The sequence below is a fragment of the Colius striatus genome, chromosome Z (assembly GCF_028858725.1).
Source record: "Colius striatus isolate bColStr4 chromosome Z, bColStr4.1.hap1, whole genome shotgun sequence".
Taxonomy (NCBI): domain Eukaryota; kingdom Metazoa; phylum Chordata; class Aves; order Coliiformes; family Coliidae; genus Colius; species Colius striatus.
The window spans coordinates 58168379-58183274 of NC_084790.1; the positions used below are offsets into that span (position 1 = coordinate 58168379).

The following is a 14896-nucleotide window of genomic DNA, read 5'->3' on the forward strand; positions in this document are numbered from 1 at the left end:
TAGCTCATTATGAAAATTGTTTTGGAGTTACTGTGTATACCTACAGCAGCCACCACGACTAGAGGATCAGAAAAGAGACTAAGGAATCTAATCCATTTATACAATCGTAGCAAAGACTGATTTCCTCCTGGACCTGTCCTCAGATATGACAGCCAGCACTAGAGATTTAGGGAAGGATTTTACGCTATTAAGATAACTCGTTGCGCTTTTAACATCTAACCTGCACAACCTGGTATCTACAGTTCAGCAATAATATTTAGGGAATAAAGCCATTTGCTAGCACTTACTGAAGCAAGTATTACCCTGTACGTAATTTTCATAAACAATTGTAATAGCGTATGAAATACTAAAGACTTAGTTCCCACACATTCTTTCCAAATTCTCTAAACCAACAAGTTGATCTGACAGAACTTGAACAAGCTCTGACCTCATAAGTAAACATCAGCAGCCTTTGTAGACATGGCTCACTATAAAAAAGGTCCATTTTAGTTCACTGCATTTGGGTATTACCAAACTGCAACAAGCACACAAACCAATGCCAGGCATATCAGAGCTGTAACAATGCCATTTTCTTATCTGAAATAAAAGGGACTGAAGTATAGATACATCAGAAAATTTTAAGACACACACTATCAACTGTGAAATCAAAAAACAGATCCAGCATCCCAAAATGTTGAACCTCTAGTAATGCAATGCAGTAATGTTTACAAATATCTATTGCTGTGTTATTAGTAGAAAAAAACTACCATTAATTCTAGACAGGGAAAGGTCAAGAACAATCATCATGGCACTAGATTTGGGAAAGACTCCCCCTCAGAAGAACTACCAGCATAGTATGACCAAAGAGCTTCAAGGAAGGCAAGACGGAAAACTTCTACAAAGTCCCAAGGTTTTTTTCAGTTCCCTATGCATCTTCTTTAAATAGCTTCATCTTCTAAAGGATTTTAAAAAGGAGGCCAATCAAGTGAAGAATCCTGCCCAGATCCAAAAAAATATACACATTTCCACATAACTTCCATAGCTGCAGAGTAGGTAATTGTCTGAACACAGAGCAAGTCATCTGCAGGTATTGTACCTGAGATTATCCTACTCTTATTGCTCAAATATTCCCAGACTGGCTCTCTAGGAAACTTCATTTTCAAAGGAATCAACATACAAAATTATGCCAATTGTCCAGCCATGTGTCCCCACACTCTCAATATTTTAACTTGTTGGACAGTTTCAATCACAACATTTGACAGAGAAACTGCTGACTCGAGAGACTATTAAAATAACTATCTAGATAGTGCACAAATACCTGAAGGGTACCTAATGAGTGAAAGACTACAGTGTAATATCCAATTTTCTGTTTTATTGGCCTGCTGAAAACTCAAGCTACCTGTTGACCATCCAGGAGTAAGGAAGACACAAGCACAACTGACTGAAATGAGAGGTAAGTAGGTCATGAAGACATATGCAGGGATAAATAAGAGCTCTGGCGATCCAGTTACTCACATTTTGAAGGACCACTCAACAAGAACTGTAGGTAGTACCACATTACTGAAACAAGCCAAACTAAAGGCTGTAAAACCCAAACAAATGCAACATTTGGCTTAGGAGACACATATACCAGAATCAGACAACAATGTAACAGTATAGGTACAGTGCTATTGTCCAGTGGATGAGAAGAGTGACAACCAGTGACAACTAGAGACGTTAAGTAACAAAGTATTTTCTGTAATAGTCATCCCGCCCTTAAGCTTCAACACAGTGGTTATTACAGAAAGAAAGAATACCAGCTAGAATAAACTAGCATCAGTCTAACTTCTACACCACCATTAGACCTGTCTCTGTAAGAGAGATATCAGCAAAGAAAGGGAAGAACAAATGAGAGCCCTACATGTCAGTAATAAACATCTATGCCCAGCTCATATACCAGTAAAAACAACCTTCTCATAGAAGGAATGAGTGTTAGATATTCTCATCAAGTAAATATTAGTCACTGTCTCCCCTCTCCTAAAGGAAGCAAGGACCATTGAAAGAAATCATCTCATCACACAGCAACTGCTAGGCAGTCAAGGGAAGAAAAAGTAATCATTAACATTAAAAGTTCCCAATATGAATATAACAGAGTCTTACTTCTTTCCTTATGAATATCACAAATTGGTATGTTTAATTTTTCAACTACAGTTTTACAAAGAGAAGAGACATCACTATTCGAGTAGTCTTTTTCTACTCTATAAATAGAGTCTGGCAAATACATAAAACATGATTTGTGAAGGCCATGGAAATATTAGCAATTAAATTCAGTCCAAAGCTACTACTCCTAGGTCTAGATGTGTTTTACAACTTAAGAGATATCACTGGAAGTTTCCTGCTCATGTGTTTCATGGCACAAAAGTGCAATAAAGTCCCCCAGAAAAACTAAAAGCCCCTATGAACAGCATTATCTGTTTCCACCACAGTTTAAGTAAGGTGTTGCATCAGCATGGCATCTAATGTCAAAAGTGCCCATCCCTCACTCCATTAGAGGAAGATATCTGTGCAGTAGTATAGTATGAGGTATACCAATTTCCATTTGCATAGCTTACCTAGATGACCTTACACAGTGTGTAATGCAAGGTTTTTCCACTAATGTTGAGCTACCATTTCTTCCACCATGTAGAAATATCTAGAGCTGTCGTTATGTAACTAAGAGTTACTTACTAACTGTGCTATTTTTAATTTTTTACAACTTTCACATTTGTTGACAAATACTTCATCACACGTATCAGCCTAATTACACTTCCATTTCCCAACTCTTGGAGACCTTAACTGTTCTGGAAAATGTGAATGTAGGCCGTGAATGTAAAATGGTGTTTCTTTGAACTGATATATACATGGAATTTCTTTGCTGTATAAATGGGTCTAACAATTAAAAAGAAAATTCAACTTACACGGGGATGTTTTCAAAGGCATCTTCAAAATTCTCCTGCAAAATAAAAAAATCATTTCAATTAAATGTACATGTGTTTTGCAACCCTTATGTAACCATTATCATCTAGCACTTAATTCTGCAGATACATTAATAATCTAGATATTCACAGCCTACCAGATTTTTGTTTTACTTTCAGTGCAAATTATTACCTGAACAGATACATTTCGTCTATGTCCACGACATCAGATCCCCATTAAACTAAACCAAGGACATTTTCCTTTTCTAGAGCAGCTCTTCCCATTTGGATTCAAACCTCTTTCCATGTAGGTTCAAAAGTCAAAGTAAAATAAAAGAATAGATGCACAAATACAAAAACAGCCAGAATGGTTCAGCTCAAGGATCCTTTATTTGTGTACTCATTTTCAAAAACTGGTCTGTAGATGTGCAGCAGAGACAACAAGGCAAACAGTCCTCACTCCTAAATCTTTCTCTGCACCCTACACTTTCCAGCCTTTGGCTACTCAAGGAAATCCAGGCTTTTACACATTTTTTCCATCTGGTGATTTTCAGTAGATAACTGTTCCAAGTACCAGTCCAGTCTTCTCTTGATCCCCTGTAGACTTCTTTTTCAAGTGAGTTCTTGATCTCAGCAAGGTATTGTTGATCCCCAATCGCAAAAAACTTATCTACACAGGAATGCAGATAAGCAGGCACTTTTTTAGTATGCAGCGCTGGGAAACACTGGGGATAGCTCCGCCAAAGGCGCCTCCTTGTTAGTTACCATTTGCAAGGTTTTTATACACTTCAAACAAAGAACTATGTTTGCCAACAAAAGCATGCATAAAATATACATCTCTTAATTTGCCCTTTACCTTGATTGGTTCCTAACTATTATAAAATTTGCGATATCATAGTGATTGGTTAAAAAAATAATTAGTCCCTTTGTTTTAGTAACAGCTAAGGTAACATAACAAATACACATACCAGGGTCTTGTCTTAACAGGTCCCAGGGTTCTGTCTTAACAGGTCCTTATCAGGTGTGGTGTGCAACTCCAGTAGTTTAATCCATATGTGATTCAAATGAATACTTAATCAATAGGTAATTAAGTTATTTGCAAGTGCTTAGCTAACTGATTAAACTACTACCAAATGATTAACAAGTGCTTAACAAGTGCTTGACTACTTATTGTGATGATAAGTTGTTAACTAAAATAATTGTGTATCTGTAACAGCATTACACAAGTCCTCTATCTTTGTGTAACAGTCCCTGGCTTTTGAATTGAAGAATCAATTCCTACTTGCTCTTTCCTTGACACTTAGGATTTTGAAAACCTTTGTTGTATCATCTAAATCATCTCTTCTCCAAGCCAAAGATCGCTACCTTATTCAGTCAACCAAAACCAGAAACTGTTTCCTAAATATGTCTGTCCTTTGTACTCTCTACATCAGAAAAATTGGAAGCATGATGGAAAAGATTGTTACATTTTCAAACATATCCGAGGAATAACATTGACTTGGTGTGCAAAGGAGAAAGATAATACAAAATACATAAAACATTCATAGAATCATAGAATGGTAGGGTTGGAAGAGACCTTTAGAGATTATCTAGTCCAACTCCCCTGCAGAAGCAGGTCCACCTAGATCAGGTCACACAGGAATATGTCCAGGCAGGTCTTGAAGACATCCAAGGAGGAGATTTCACAACCTCGCTGGGCAGCCTGTGCCAGGGCTCCCTGATCCTTACAGTAAGGAAGTTTTGCTTTAAGTGGAACTTACTGTATTCCAGCTTTTGTCCATTACCCCTAGTCCTATCACTGGATACAACAGAAAAAAAGTGATGCCCCACTCTCTTAACATACACCTTACATATCTGTAAGTATTAATGAGGTCCTCCCTCAGTCTCCTGTTCTCCAGGCTGAACAGCCTCAGATCCTGCAGCCTTTCCTCATAAGAAAGATGCCCTGGTCCCCTGATAAACTTGGTGGCCCTGCACTGGACTCTCTCCAAAAGTTCCCTGACTTGAGCTCAGGAACTCAGATTGGACACAGGACTCCAGATGAGGCCTCACCAAATCAGAGGACAAGGGGAGCAGAACCTCCCTGGACCTGCTGGCCACACTCTTCTTGATGCATCCCAGGATGCCATTGGCCTTCTTGGCCACGAGGGCACTTTGCTGGCTCATGTATAGTTTATTATTAACTAGGTCTCTCTCCACATTGCTGCTCTCCAGCAGGTCAGTCCCCAGAACTGTTTCCTGTAGAACTGCACTGGCCACAGAACTCCAACTCGATTCTGTGTCATTGATCACCATTCTTTGGGTTCTGTCATACATTCAGCTCTTGATCCACCTCACTATCCATTCATCCAACCACACTGCCTGAGCTTTCTGATGAGGATGTTGTGGGAGACAGCATCAAAAGTCTTGCTGAAGTCAAGCTAGATGACATTCATTGCTCTCCCCTCATCTAGACAGCTAGTTATACTCTGATAGAAAGCTATCAGGTGGGTCACACAGGATTGCTCCTTGATGAATCTGTAGAGTCCCACTGGTAACCATCTTTTCCTTCATGTGTTTTGAGACGGACAAGTTGTTTCATCACCTTTTCAGGGATGGAGAGGAGGCTGACTGGCCTGTAGTTTCCTGGGTCATCCTTCCTGCCCTTTGTGAAGACTGGAGAGGCACTGGCCTCTCTCCAGTCCTCAGATACCTTACCAGTCCTCCAAAATCGTTCAAAAATGATGAAGAGTGGCTTAGCAATAACATGAAGCAGCTCCCTCAGCACTCATGGGTGCATCCCATCAGTCCCATAGATTTGTGGGTATGCAGCTTGCTCAACAGGTCTCTAACCTCATCCTTGTCCATCAAAGGAAAGTATTCCATTCTCCAGACTATTCTACTATCCTCCAGGGACAGGGTTTCCCAAAGTCTAGCATTGGCAAGGACAAATGAGGCAAAGAAGGCATTCAGTAGTTCTGCCTTCTCTACATCCTCTGTCACCAGGACACCTTCTCTGTTCATCATCATACATTCCCAGCGTATGTAACCACCAATGACAAAAGCACTACAGTGCTTGCATCAAACTTTCAAAACAAACATTTCCAAACCAAAACCAGCACTAATAAAGGAAACAACTTAACTGAGTGAACAGCCTTGAAGCAAACTGCATTTGTTTTAACAAGATATTTAAGACAATGTGGACATTTAGAATAGTTAGACTCACTGGCACATAACTGAAGGACTAGTGTTTTAGTGGCATTTACTTTAAACATGACGTGAGATTGAAACTAATATCTGTTATACTTCATAAGACAGATCTATGCTTCATGAATTTTGCATTCCTCACACACACCAGAAAATAGAGTTGGTAATTATTAAGCAGTATCATGATGCATCAAATATTGCTTCTCTGCCAAAGGATGAATTTGGCAACACAATATGTAACTGTGATCCACAAGATCACAAGAGGAGTGTGTAAGAGTGGGACTAGCAGAAGGGCTGGGGCTCTCCCTCCTCCTCACCTTCACACTGGACTGGACAGAACATAGGACAGACAAGTGGACTGCTGGTGGCACTGTGGACTAGGGGTGCTGACTATTGCACCCTCTCTCTCTCTCCCCCTTTTCTTTATTTCTCCTCTTGTTGATTTTTGATTGTAAAAATAAAGCAGTTTAGCACTTGACTCCACTTTGAGTCTTAATTCTGTTCCCGAGAATGCACAAAACCTAATCACGATACCTGTTTGACTGGACATCACTCAGGAGTTAAGCCTAGCAGTCTCCAGCCACCCAGAATTGCCTGAGGTCAGTTGGAAGGCAAGGGGGTTTAACTTCTGACAAACCGAACCCAACAGGGGATCATGACACCAAGGCCTGGTCAATTTGTGACTAAGGCAATGCCTCTGTGAATAGCGTGTTTTGAGGAGAAGTTGTTGCACAGTTGCTAAAGGTCAACAGCAACAGGGAGTGAGATCCACAGACATCGAGGCCAGTGAACAAGGAGCAGAAGAATGTGCTTAGGCCCTGAAAGAAAGACTCCCCTGTGACCTAGCGTGAGGACAATGGTGAGGCAGCTGTGCCCCTGCCATCCATGGAGGTCCCTGGAGAGCAGAGATCCACTCACAGCCTGTGCAGGACCCCATCCCGGAGCGGGTGGATGCCTGAAGGAGGCTGTGACTCTGTGGGAAGTCCACATTGGAGCAAGTTCCTGGCAGGACCTGGGAGCCTGTGGGAAGAGAGGAGCCCATGCCAGAGTAGGTTTGCTGTTAGGACTTGTGATCCTGTGAGGGACTCAGGCTGGAGCAGTCGGTACCTGAAGGACTGTTCTCCCGGTCGGTGACCCATGCTGGGGCAGGGTGTGAGGAGTTGCCCCCATGGGAGGCCCCATGCTGGAGCAGTTGGTGAAGAACTGTAGCCCATGAGAAGGACCCACGCTGGAGAAGATCGTGAGGGACTATCTCCCTTGGGGAGGGATTCCACACTGCAGCAGTGGGAAGTGTGAGGAGGCCTCCCCTGAGAAGAAGCACCAGCAAAGCCCATCTGTAATGAACTGACCATAACACCTATCCCCCATCCCCTGCGCTGCTGGAGAAGGAAGGAGAGTCCTGGGAAGAAGGAGGGTCGGGGGGAGGTGTTTTAAGATTCAGTTTTATTTCTCATCTCCCTGTTATGATAGTTCATTGATAAATCAAAACTTTTTCCTTTTCTCACTAAGCTTTTCAAAACTTTTCTTTTCTGCGTCTATTTTGCCCATGATGCTAATTGCTGAGTGATCTCTCTGTCCTTATCTTGACTCACAAATCTCTCATTATATTTTTAACTCCCCCCTAGTCTAGTTTAGGAGGGGGAGTGTTATGGTTTACAAAGGAGCAGTTTCTGCTTGGTAAGGTGAGCGGGTTGCAGTGAAGACCTGGTAAAGAGTTTGTGGACCCACCTTTGGCCTGGCTGGGCCAATCTGGCGCCTCTGCCATCATTATTTAGGGGACAGGAATTTGAAGTGCTGGTAGGAGGTGTAAGAGTGATACAAGATGGAGGCAACCACGCAGATCCCACAGTCAGAGAAGGAGGAAGGAAAGGAGGAGCACTAGACCAGAGACCCCTTTGCAAGCTGTGGCAAGAACGCAGGATGTACCCCTGCAACCCATGCAGGGCCATGGCAGGACCGAGAGCCACCAGCAGCTCCTTGTGAGCACATCCGGACGGGCAAGGGCCTGTGTGGGGAGACGGCCATGGCCCAGGTCATGCTGGAGAACCTGCACGTCGCAGAGCAGCCCCACACGAGAGGCAGAGAGGAGCTGCAGCCTTTGGGATAAATGCATGTCGGAGCAGCCCGTGCAGGGGTGCCGTGTGTGAGGTACCCTATGGACTTGCAGGGAGGACTAGTGCAGAGCCCACCTGCCCTGAGGAGGGGAGAAGCTATCAGGAATAGACTGATTGAAACCCCTACTCCCTGCCTCCTGGGCAGTTCATGGGGGGAGGAGGTAAAAACACCAGGATCAGGGCTCTGAGCCCAGGAAGAGGGAAGGAGTGGGGAGAAGGTGGTCTTGAAGGGCTGGTCGGTCTCTTCATTGTTGTACCACTCTGTATTGTTTTATTTTTATTATGTTTTGGGGGTTTATGGTTATGTTTTAGTTTGTATTGCATTAAATTATTTTGTTTTCTTCCCCAAGCCAAGTAGCCTGGTCTGTTTTTTCCTGGACCTTAAGTGGCACTTAAGCTCTCCTGGCCCTTTGGCAATCCTCAGGTCTTGAGGCTAATCATGGTCTTTTGTTCCCTGATGGGCCTAAACCAGCAGTGATATTAGGACTTGGAGGGCACCTGGCATGCAGCCAAGGCTAAACCACCACACATGGAGGAAAAATTTCCATTCAGAAGAAATAAAAACTGTTGTTAATGGATAGTGTTTGTATCATCCTTTACACATAGAATATGCTACTACATTTGAAGAAATATTATTAACCAGATGCCCAAATGCTCTCTCTCCAGCTAAATTTATCAGTCAACAATATTATAGTAGGTAGAACTACTGTGAGGAATACAGTAATCAACTTCAAAGAAGCAAATAAAATAAAGTCTTTCTAAGGAGATCTGAAATGAGTTTCATAAAGCTAAGCAGAAGTCAACAGGAACAGACATTCTGAACAGGAACACTGTTACTAGTGTCTTATCCCAGACACTGATAGAAGCCATCAGCCCTCTAATGGAGTTCTTCTCTAAAGACTATTCACCTCCTTGAGCCACTTCTAGCGATAAAAGGAGAAAATCCACAAAATAAACAAACAAAACAAAACACAATGGCAGCTCTTTGAGCATATCTCCATTTTTCATAAGACAAGAAACCTGACAAGCAAAAGTCAAGGTTCCTTTAACTGTCAGGTACTTAGTAACAATCACAAGTTCACACCAAGATGTAAAAATATCTGTTATGTCAACCTCTTGCTTGCTCTTTCAAACCTGACAGAAGCAGCTATATACAAGAAGAGAGAGTTCACAATCTGTTTAGATATAAGGGCCTCCTCTGCCTGTCTCTGACTCATTTTTGTTCCCCACTGCACACAGTGGTCAAATACATGTCTAAACATTTTAGAAGATGAAGTATAATCTTAGAGACTTTCCTGCATAACACAGTGTAGGGAATAATCACAGTCTCTCAAGAGATTCCTCAAGGGAGCTAAACCCAACATTGCTGAAGGTGACAACTTCTCTGCTAAAAAAAAAATTCTAAAAGCATCTATTTTCTGAAGTTGTCCTGCTTTCTCATTCCCACTGCACACAAAAGAGGTACTAGGCAGCATTCAACTTGACATGTTGATCCCATTTTCTTAATTGTCTCGCATGAGTTCATTGCTACCTCTACACTCTTGCAGATTTCCTATATATAGAAGAAAGCTGAAGGCACCACAAGAGAAGAACAGTCACTTTCCACTCTGTTCCATGCCTACTACAGAAAAAAAAAAATCTGTAAGGGAAAGACTGTAATTGAAGTTCACAGAACAGCTCCTCCCAGGTCAAGTTCTGGGAATAATCATGTTCCTCTTAAGACATAAAAAGTTTTAGAAGTACTTGGAACAGTCACTTTTTTCCCAGCAGTCTGTAAAAATTCACTTGTAAATTAAGCCTGTTCAAAAACACAAAAAAAAAAAAAAAAATACAGAGCATCTTGATGACTTCAAGCTGTGTACAATATACACACATGTATTTAACATCTATTACACCAATTACAAAAAAAAATAACCAAGTGTCTGATGAAGTTTATCCATTCCTCAACACAGAGCCCCAAAACATGGACAGACACATTCTTGCTATTTAGTTAAAGCTTACTAACATTTCTGCCCTCAACTGCTCAGCCCAACACTGCAAATTCCAGCTGATAAAACTAAAACGAAGTGCTTGTTCATTTCAGTCTACTGTAGAATAGATTAGATGACAGGCTACACACAAGTTCCTTCAAATCTAAGGTTGTGTGCAACTAAATCAGCCATATTTGTGACCTCCACACTTAAGCAGTGTTAGCATAGGAATACAATTTCCTTTATTTACACAGCTAGAGAGACCTGACAGAGATGGAGGTTAATGTAGCGTTTCATTCACTTCACTCCATTTCTTCACTTGACCTAGGTCCGCCCTGTAGCAAGTTTCAAAGGTCGTGCTCCAGTACACCCTTGTTGTAACAGCTACATACACTTAGCCAAAATCCTCAGAAAACAGAAACTGCAGTCAAACTCACTAAAAGGTCACACAGGTTCCCCCCCGCCCCAGTATATATTTATCGTTTTTTAGAAGAATATTAACATTTAATTGGGTACTAAGAGAAATATAACTCAGTACATAATGCTGGCAAATGTTGCAATCCATACATTTTTATTGCACCTTTTCCAAAGAACATATCAATCTAATAATTTAAAACATATGAATGTAAGTAAAATTGCTATTAGATGGCATGACAAAAACTGATACAGACTTTTCCACAAATTTGGGGGAAAAACTGGCACAAGATTTGACAAAATAAAGCTGTCTCAAAACAAGTTTTCCTAAATTATATTTTTCTGGTTGATTATTGTCATCATTTTCAAGATATGAACAGGAATTTAAGAGATACTCATGTTTTACAAATCCAAGTAAGTCAGAGACATAAAAGGACACACTGCATTGAAGCAGAAAACCCATAGCCTTTAGCAATGAGAGAACAAACCACTCGCAGCAAAACATAATTCACTTAGAAAGCCTTGAAAGTAAAACAATGTGCAAGTGAGACCCTTAAACTATTATAGGGCATTTATTGGTGACTATACTTTTGTTCCAATACACTAGTAGAAAGTGGAAACAACTGGTTGCCATGATTATTACAGAAATTGTAGTGTCAAGAGTGGATTCTCAATTCTTTCACATTTACGCTGTCATTGATACAACTTTTACACTATATCTTATGACTCTTTGTAAATTATTGTCTTATATTTGCTAATTGCTTTGTGAAGCTAAGTGTTTAAGCACTTTCCTCTTTTAAAGTGAAGCAGGTAAGCTTGGTCAATCTAAACTATTTCTTTAAGATGCAGATTTGTGACAAGATATCATTACCAAGTAAGATATTGTCTAGATTCTTCTCACTGGTAACTTCAGAAAACTTAAGTCCAAAAGGAATACTACCCAAGACATGGAATCCATACATGACTGAGCAAAGGAAATTTAAAAAAAAAAAAAAAAAAAAAAAGTCTTATCTATTTAGCAAATACTTTTGAGATTCTTTTAGGTCCAATGCTTTTGTCCAAATTTGTATTCAAGTATGAGTACATCTAGGTATTTTTCTTCTCCTTTGTGTTCTGTCAGAGTTGACGTGTTTTGGGAAAAAAAAATGGTGACTTGATAGTACTGAAATCTTCTCTTGGTTGAAGAACTCTAAAGACAAACACTTCAGACCTCAAACATCTTTTTTTTTTTTTTGTACATTCTGCATTCATGTAAGTTTTTAAGAGTTACCCAATAAAAGATACTTTAAGAATTAGCTGACTCTCAATAAAAGGAAAAGCATTTGACAGCAGAAGACTGTAATTACATTGTTTCCAACAGAATTTCTCCAAGGCTTCTTTCTGTTCAACACAATGTTTAATCATATAGTATCACAGAATAGTTTCAGCTGAAAGAGACCTTTAGATCAAGTCTAACCTTCAATACTCTCAAAATGAACATTATATCAATGAAACATATTGCCATAAAGAATTGACAGAATACAAACCAGAGTAACAGAAAATACACTCGCTCTCCCAAGTGACTGGGATCATAGAGTAATACAGACTTAAATGAGGAAGAAATCACATCCACAGATTGTGGTTGTATTGCAGACAGCAAAAAACCTAAGAAAAGACTAAAAGGTCATTTTGACAAGAAACTCAGTATGAATTCCTGTTGTCAATGTTATTCTTAAATTAATCTGCAAACAGTAGAAAACAAAGTTTTACCATCCAGCACCAAGGGGATGAAAACTGGAAAATTGTACCTTCCTAAAGTTCAGCTTTCTTGACTCTTTGTAAGTAACAGAAAAGATCCCATGAAAATAGTTCGAGAGATAGAACACGTGACTTATTTCAAGAGCTACCTAAAAGTTTGACCTAGATTCACCAGATGCAGGCTATTGGAGTACTTACTATGTCTGGCTCATATGAACAAACTCATAGAAACATAATCACTACCAGGCAAAACTTTTTCAGTTTCTTATAAACATTATTCTTCACCATGCCTTTTTTCTGCTTTGTCAAACTCATATTTTTCAGGCAGAGTGCTAGCTACTGTAGGAGCACACCAGTGAGGATAATCATAGACACTCTTTCATACCTTCAAATTATGAATCTCAACAGCTACCAAGATTTGCAGTTTAGCCAAGCACAAATTACCAGGTTTGACACCGGTCAAGTTTCATGAAACTGATAGCCTGTGTTACACATGGACCAATTATCTGTAGTTCTGGCATTACTCTGGAGAATTTGTTCAAATGTACTCATAGGCTATCACTTGAGCCAAAGATGCCTTTAAGCTATTGAATCTACTCACAGAAACCCTTTCATAGAATCAAAGCAATAATGCCATGTATAAATACCATTTTAAGTAATTTTTGAATACTGTTCTTTCCCTATAAGCATGCTAATTCTCTCTATAACATAAAATATCTTTTTCAAAGATTTTTATTTTGTTGCTTTAACCAACACCTACTCACTGTCTCAAGCCCCATCTCCCCAACCACTCCACTGAAGCATGTAATATCAGAAACTGCTACGTCACAAAAAGAGAATGATGTAGATAAACATCAATGCAAGCTTAGTGGTCTAAAACTGTGAAAGTTCAGCTCATAACAGTGCTCAGTTAAATAAAAAAATACATTGTACTAAGAAAATTGGGAGTTTTGACTCATCTGCAGTAAGAGAAGTAGGGTAACACATCTACAAACTTCACATAGGATCTGCACGAGCTAAAAAAAGAGATGTAATTCTGTGAACTTGACCTGTGAAACATAATCTGTTATGGACACCTTTCCTGCGTACTAACAATCGGATGATTGTGTCACATAAGGACAGAATTCAACTGTTGATGTTTGAGAAGCTACTTTCCAGCATTACAGCAGAATCCATGTGTCACTTATCTTAAGATAATCTTAAGATAATTCATAAAGTACTGATGGAAATAACTGTATTTCAAGGAGACAAATAACATTCCGATTTCATTTCATAAAGATGCTTTTCGCTTCCTAACACTTACTCAGAACAGAGTACTTTGCACTAAGAGCTTTAAAATGTCCATTTATCAGCTACTGTTGTAGGCATCCAGAAGATCTCGGGTTGTAATGTGAGAGGTGTAGGGTACAGAAGAGGTGGGCACAACAGGGTGGAGTGAAAGGAGGTGCTTCTGTTAGCAGATAAAAGGACATGGTGTAAACAATTAGCTGGAATAAATCATCATCCATACTGAATATGCAGTGATCTTGTCCCCTCAGCAGGGGTAGGCTGAGTGATCCATGTGGGCAGACTGGTGATGTTGTCAGTAGCGACAGCAAGCTACAATTTGATTTGAACGAACATAGTTATTTTTACAGAAAAAGAAGAGTCCATTTAAACTATCAGAAAAGTAACATGGGAATTGCATTACATCTCACTGCTTATCGTCAAAAAAAAACCCCAAGTATGACAGAAAAACCATTTTGATACATTTTGATATGTTGACAGAGTGAACAGTTTGGGAGACCAAAGGGAGGTGAAGACATCCCCAATCCTTCTTCTCTGTCACTATACACACTACTTGCCACTGTGACACCAGATCCTGGTATTAACAGGATCCTGGTATTAACAGTTTGTAGCCTTGGAACAGAAACACATGAAAAACACTTGGTTAAAAGAGGGAGGATAAGACATAGACATTGCAAGAGAGGAACACAACCTCCCCTTCCTTGTAAAACAACTTCCCCATCCCAGAGACAGAAATAGGCTGCAAGAACGGAATTAAAATGCCCAACTTCTGCTCTAGTCAGTACAATCAATATTTACATGAGAACTAAAACCATGAAATTCATTTATCTAAAGGAAAAAAATGCACCTAATTTTGTGCTTATGTATTATTTCAAATTTAGTTGTTTGAACTACAAATATAACCCACCTGCTTTTAAAAAATTGTTCTCAAGAATATTTGCATAAAATATCAGTGTTTTTCCAGAGAGCTGCATGGACCAACTGGGAGCTGTTTTGGAGACCTGTGTTTTGCTACACAGGTTCCACTGTAGATGAGAAACTTCAGCTATCATAAGCCAAGGATCAAACCCAGTAATTCAGACTTACTTATCCAAACTGACCCACATAGCACAGTATGCCATGTAACGCGAGTGACTTTGTTGACAGTTATGCTTTAACAAAAACACCCAGATCCAAAACAAAAACCAGAGTTGATATGGTAGAACCCAGCCTTAGGGTAAGGGTAGAACCCTTTCTAGAAATTTGTTTGAAGAGTTAGCAATCCAGATAAACTTCA

General features: G+C 39.9%; 1 protein-coding gene across 1 annotated transcript in view; it reads right to left on the reverse strand.

Annotated features, from left to right (window-relative positions):
• The window catches only part of TTC39B (tetratricopeptide repeat domain 39B), an 89070-nt gene that overhangs the window by 53061 nt on the left and 21113 nt on the right, over nt 1–14896 (reverse strand). Inside the window, exon 2 of the mRNA XM_062018143.1 lies at nt 2916–2950. Coding sequence (XP_061874127.1) covers nt 2916–2950 — 35 coding nt within the window. The remainder of the gene's footprint in view (nt 1–2915; nt 2951–14896) is intronic.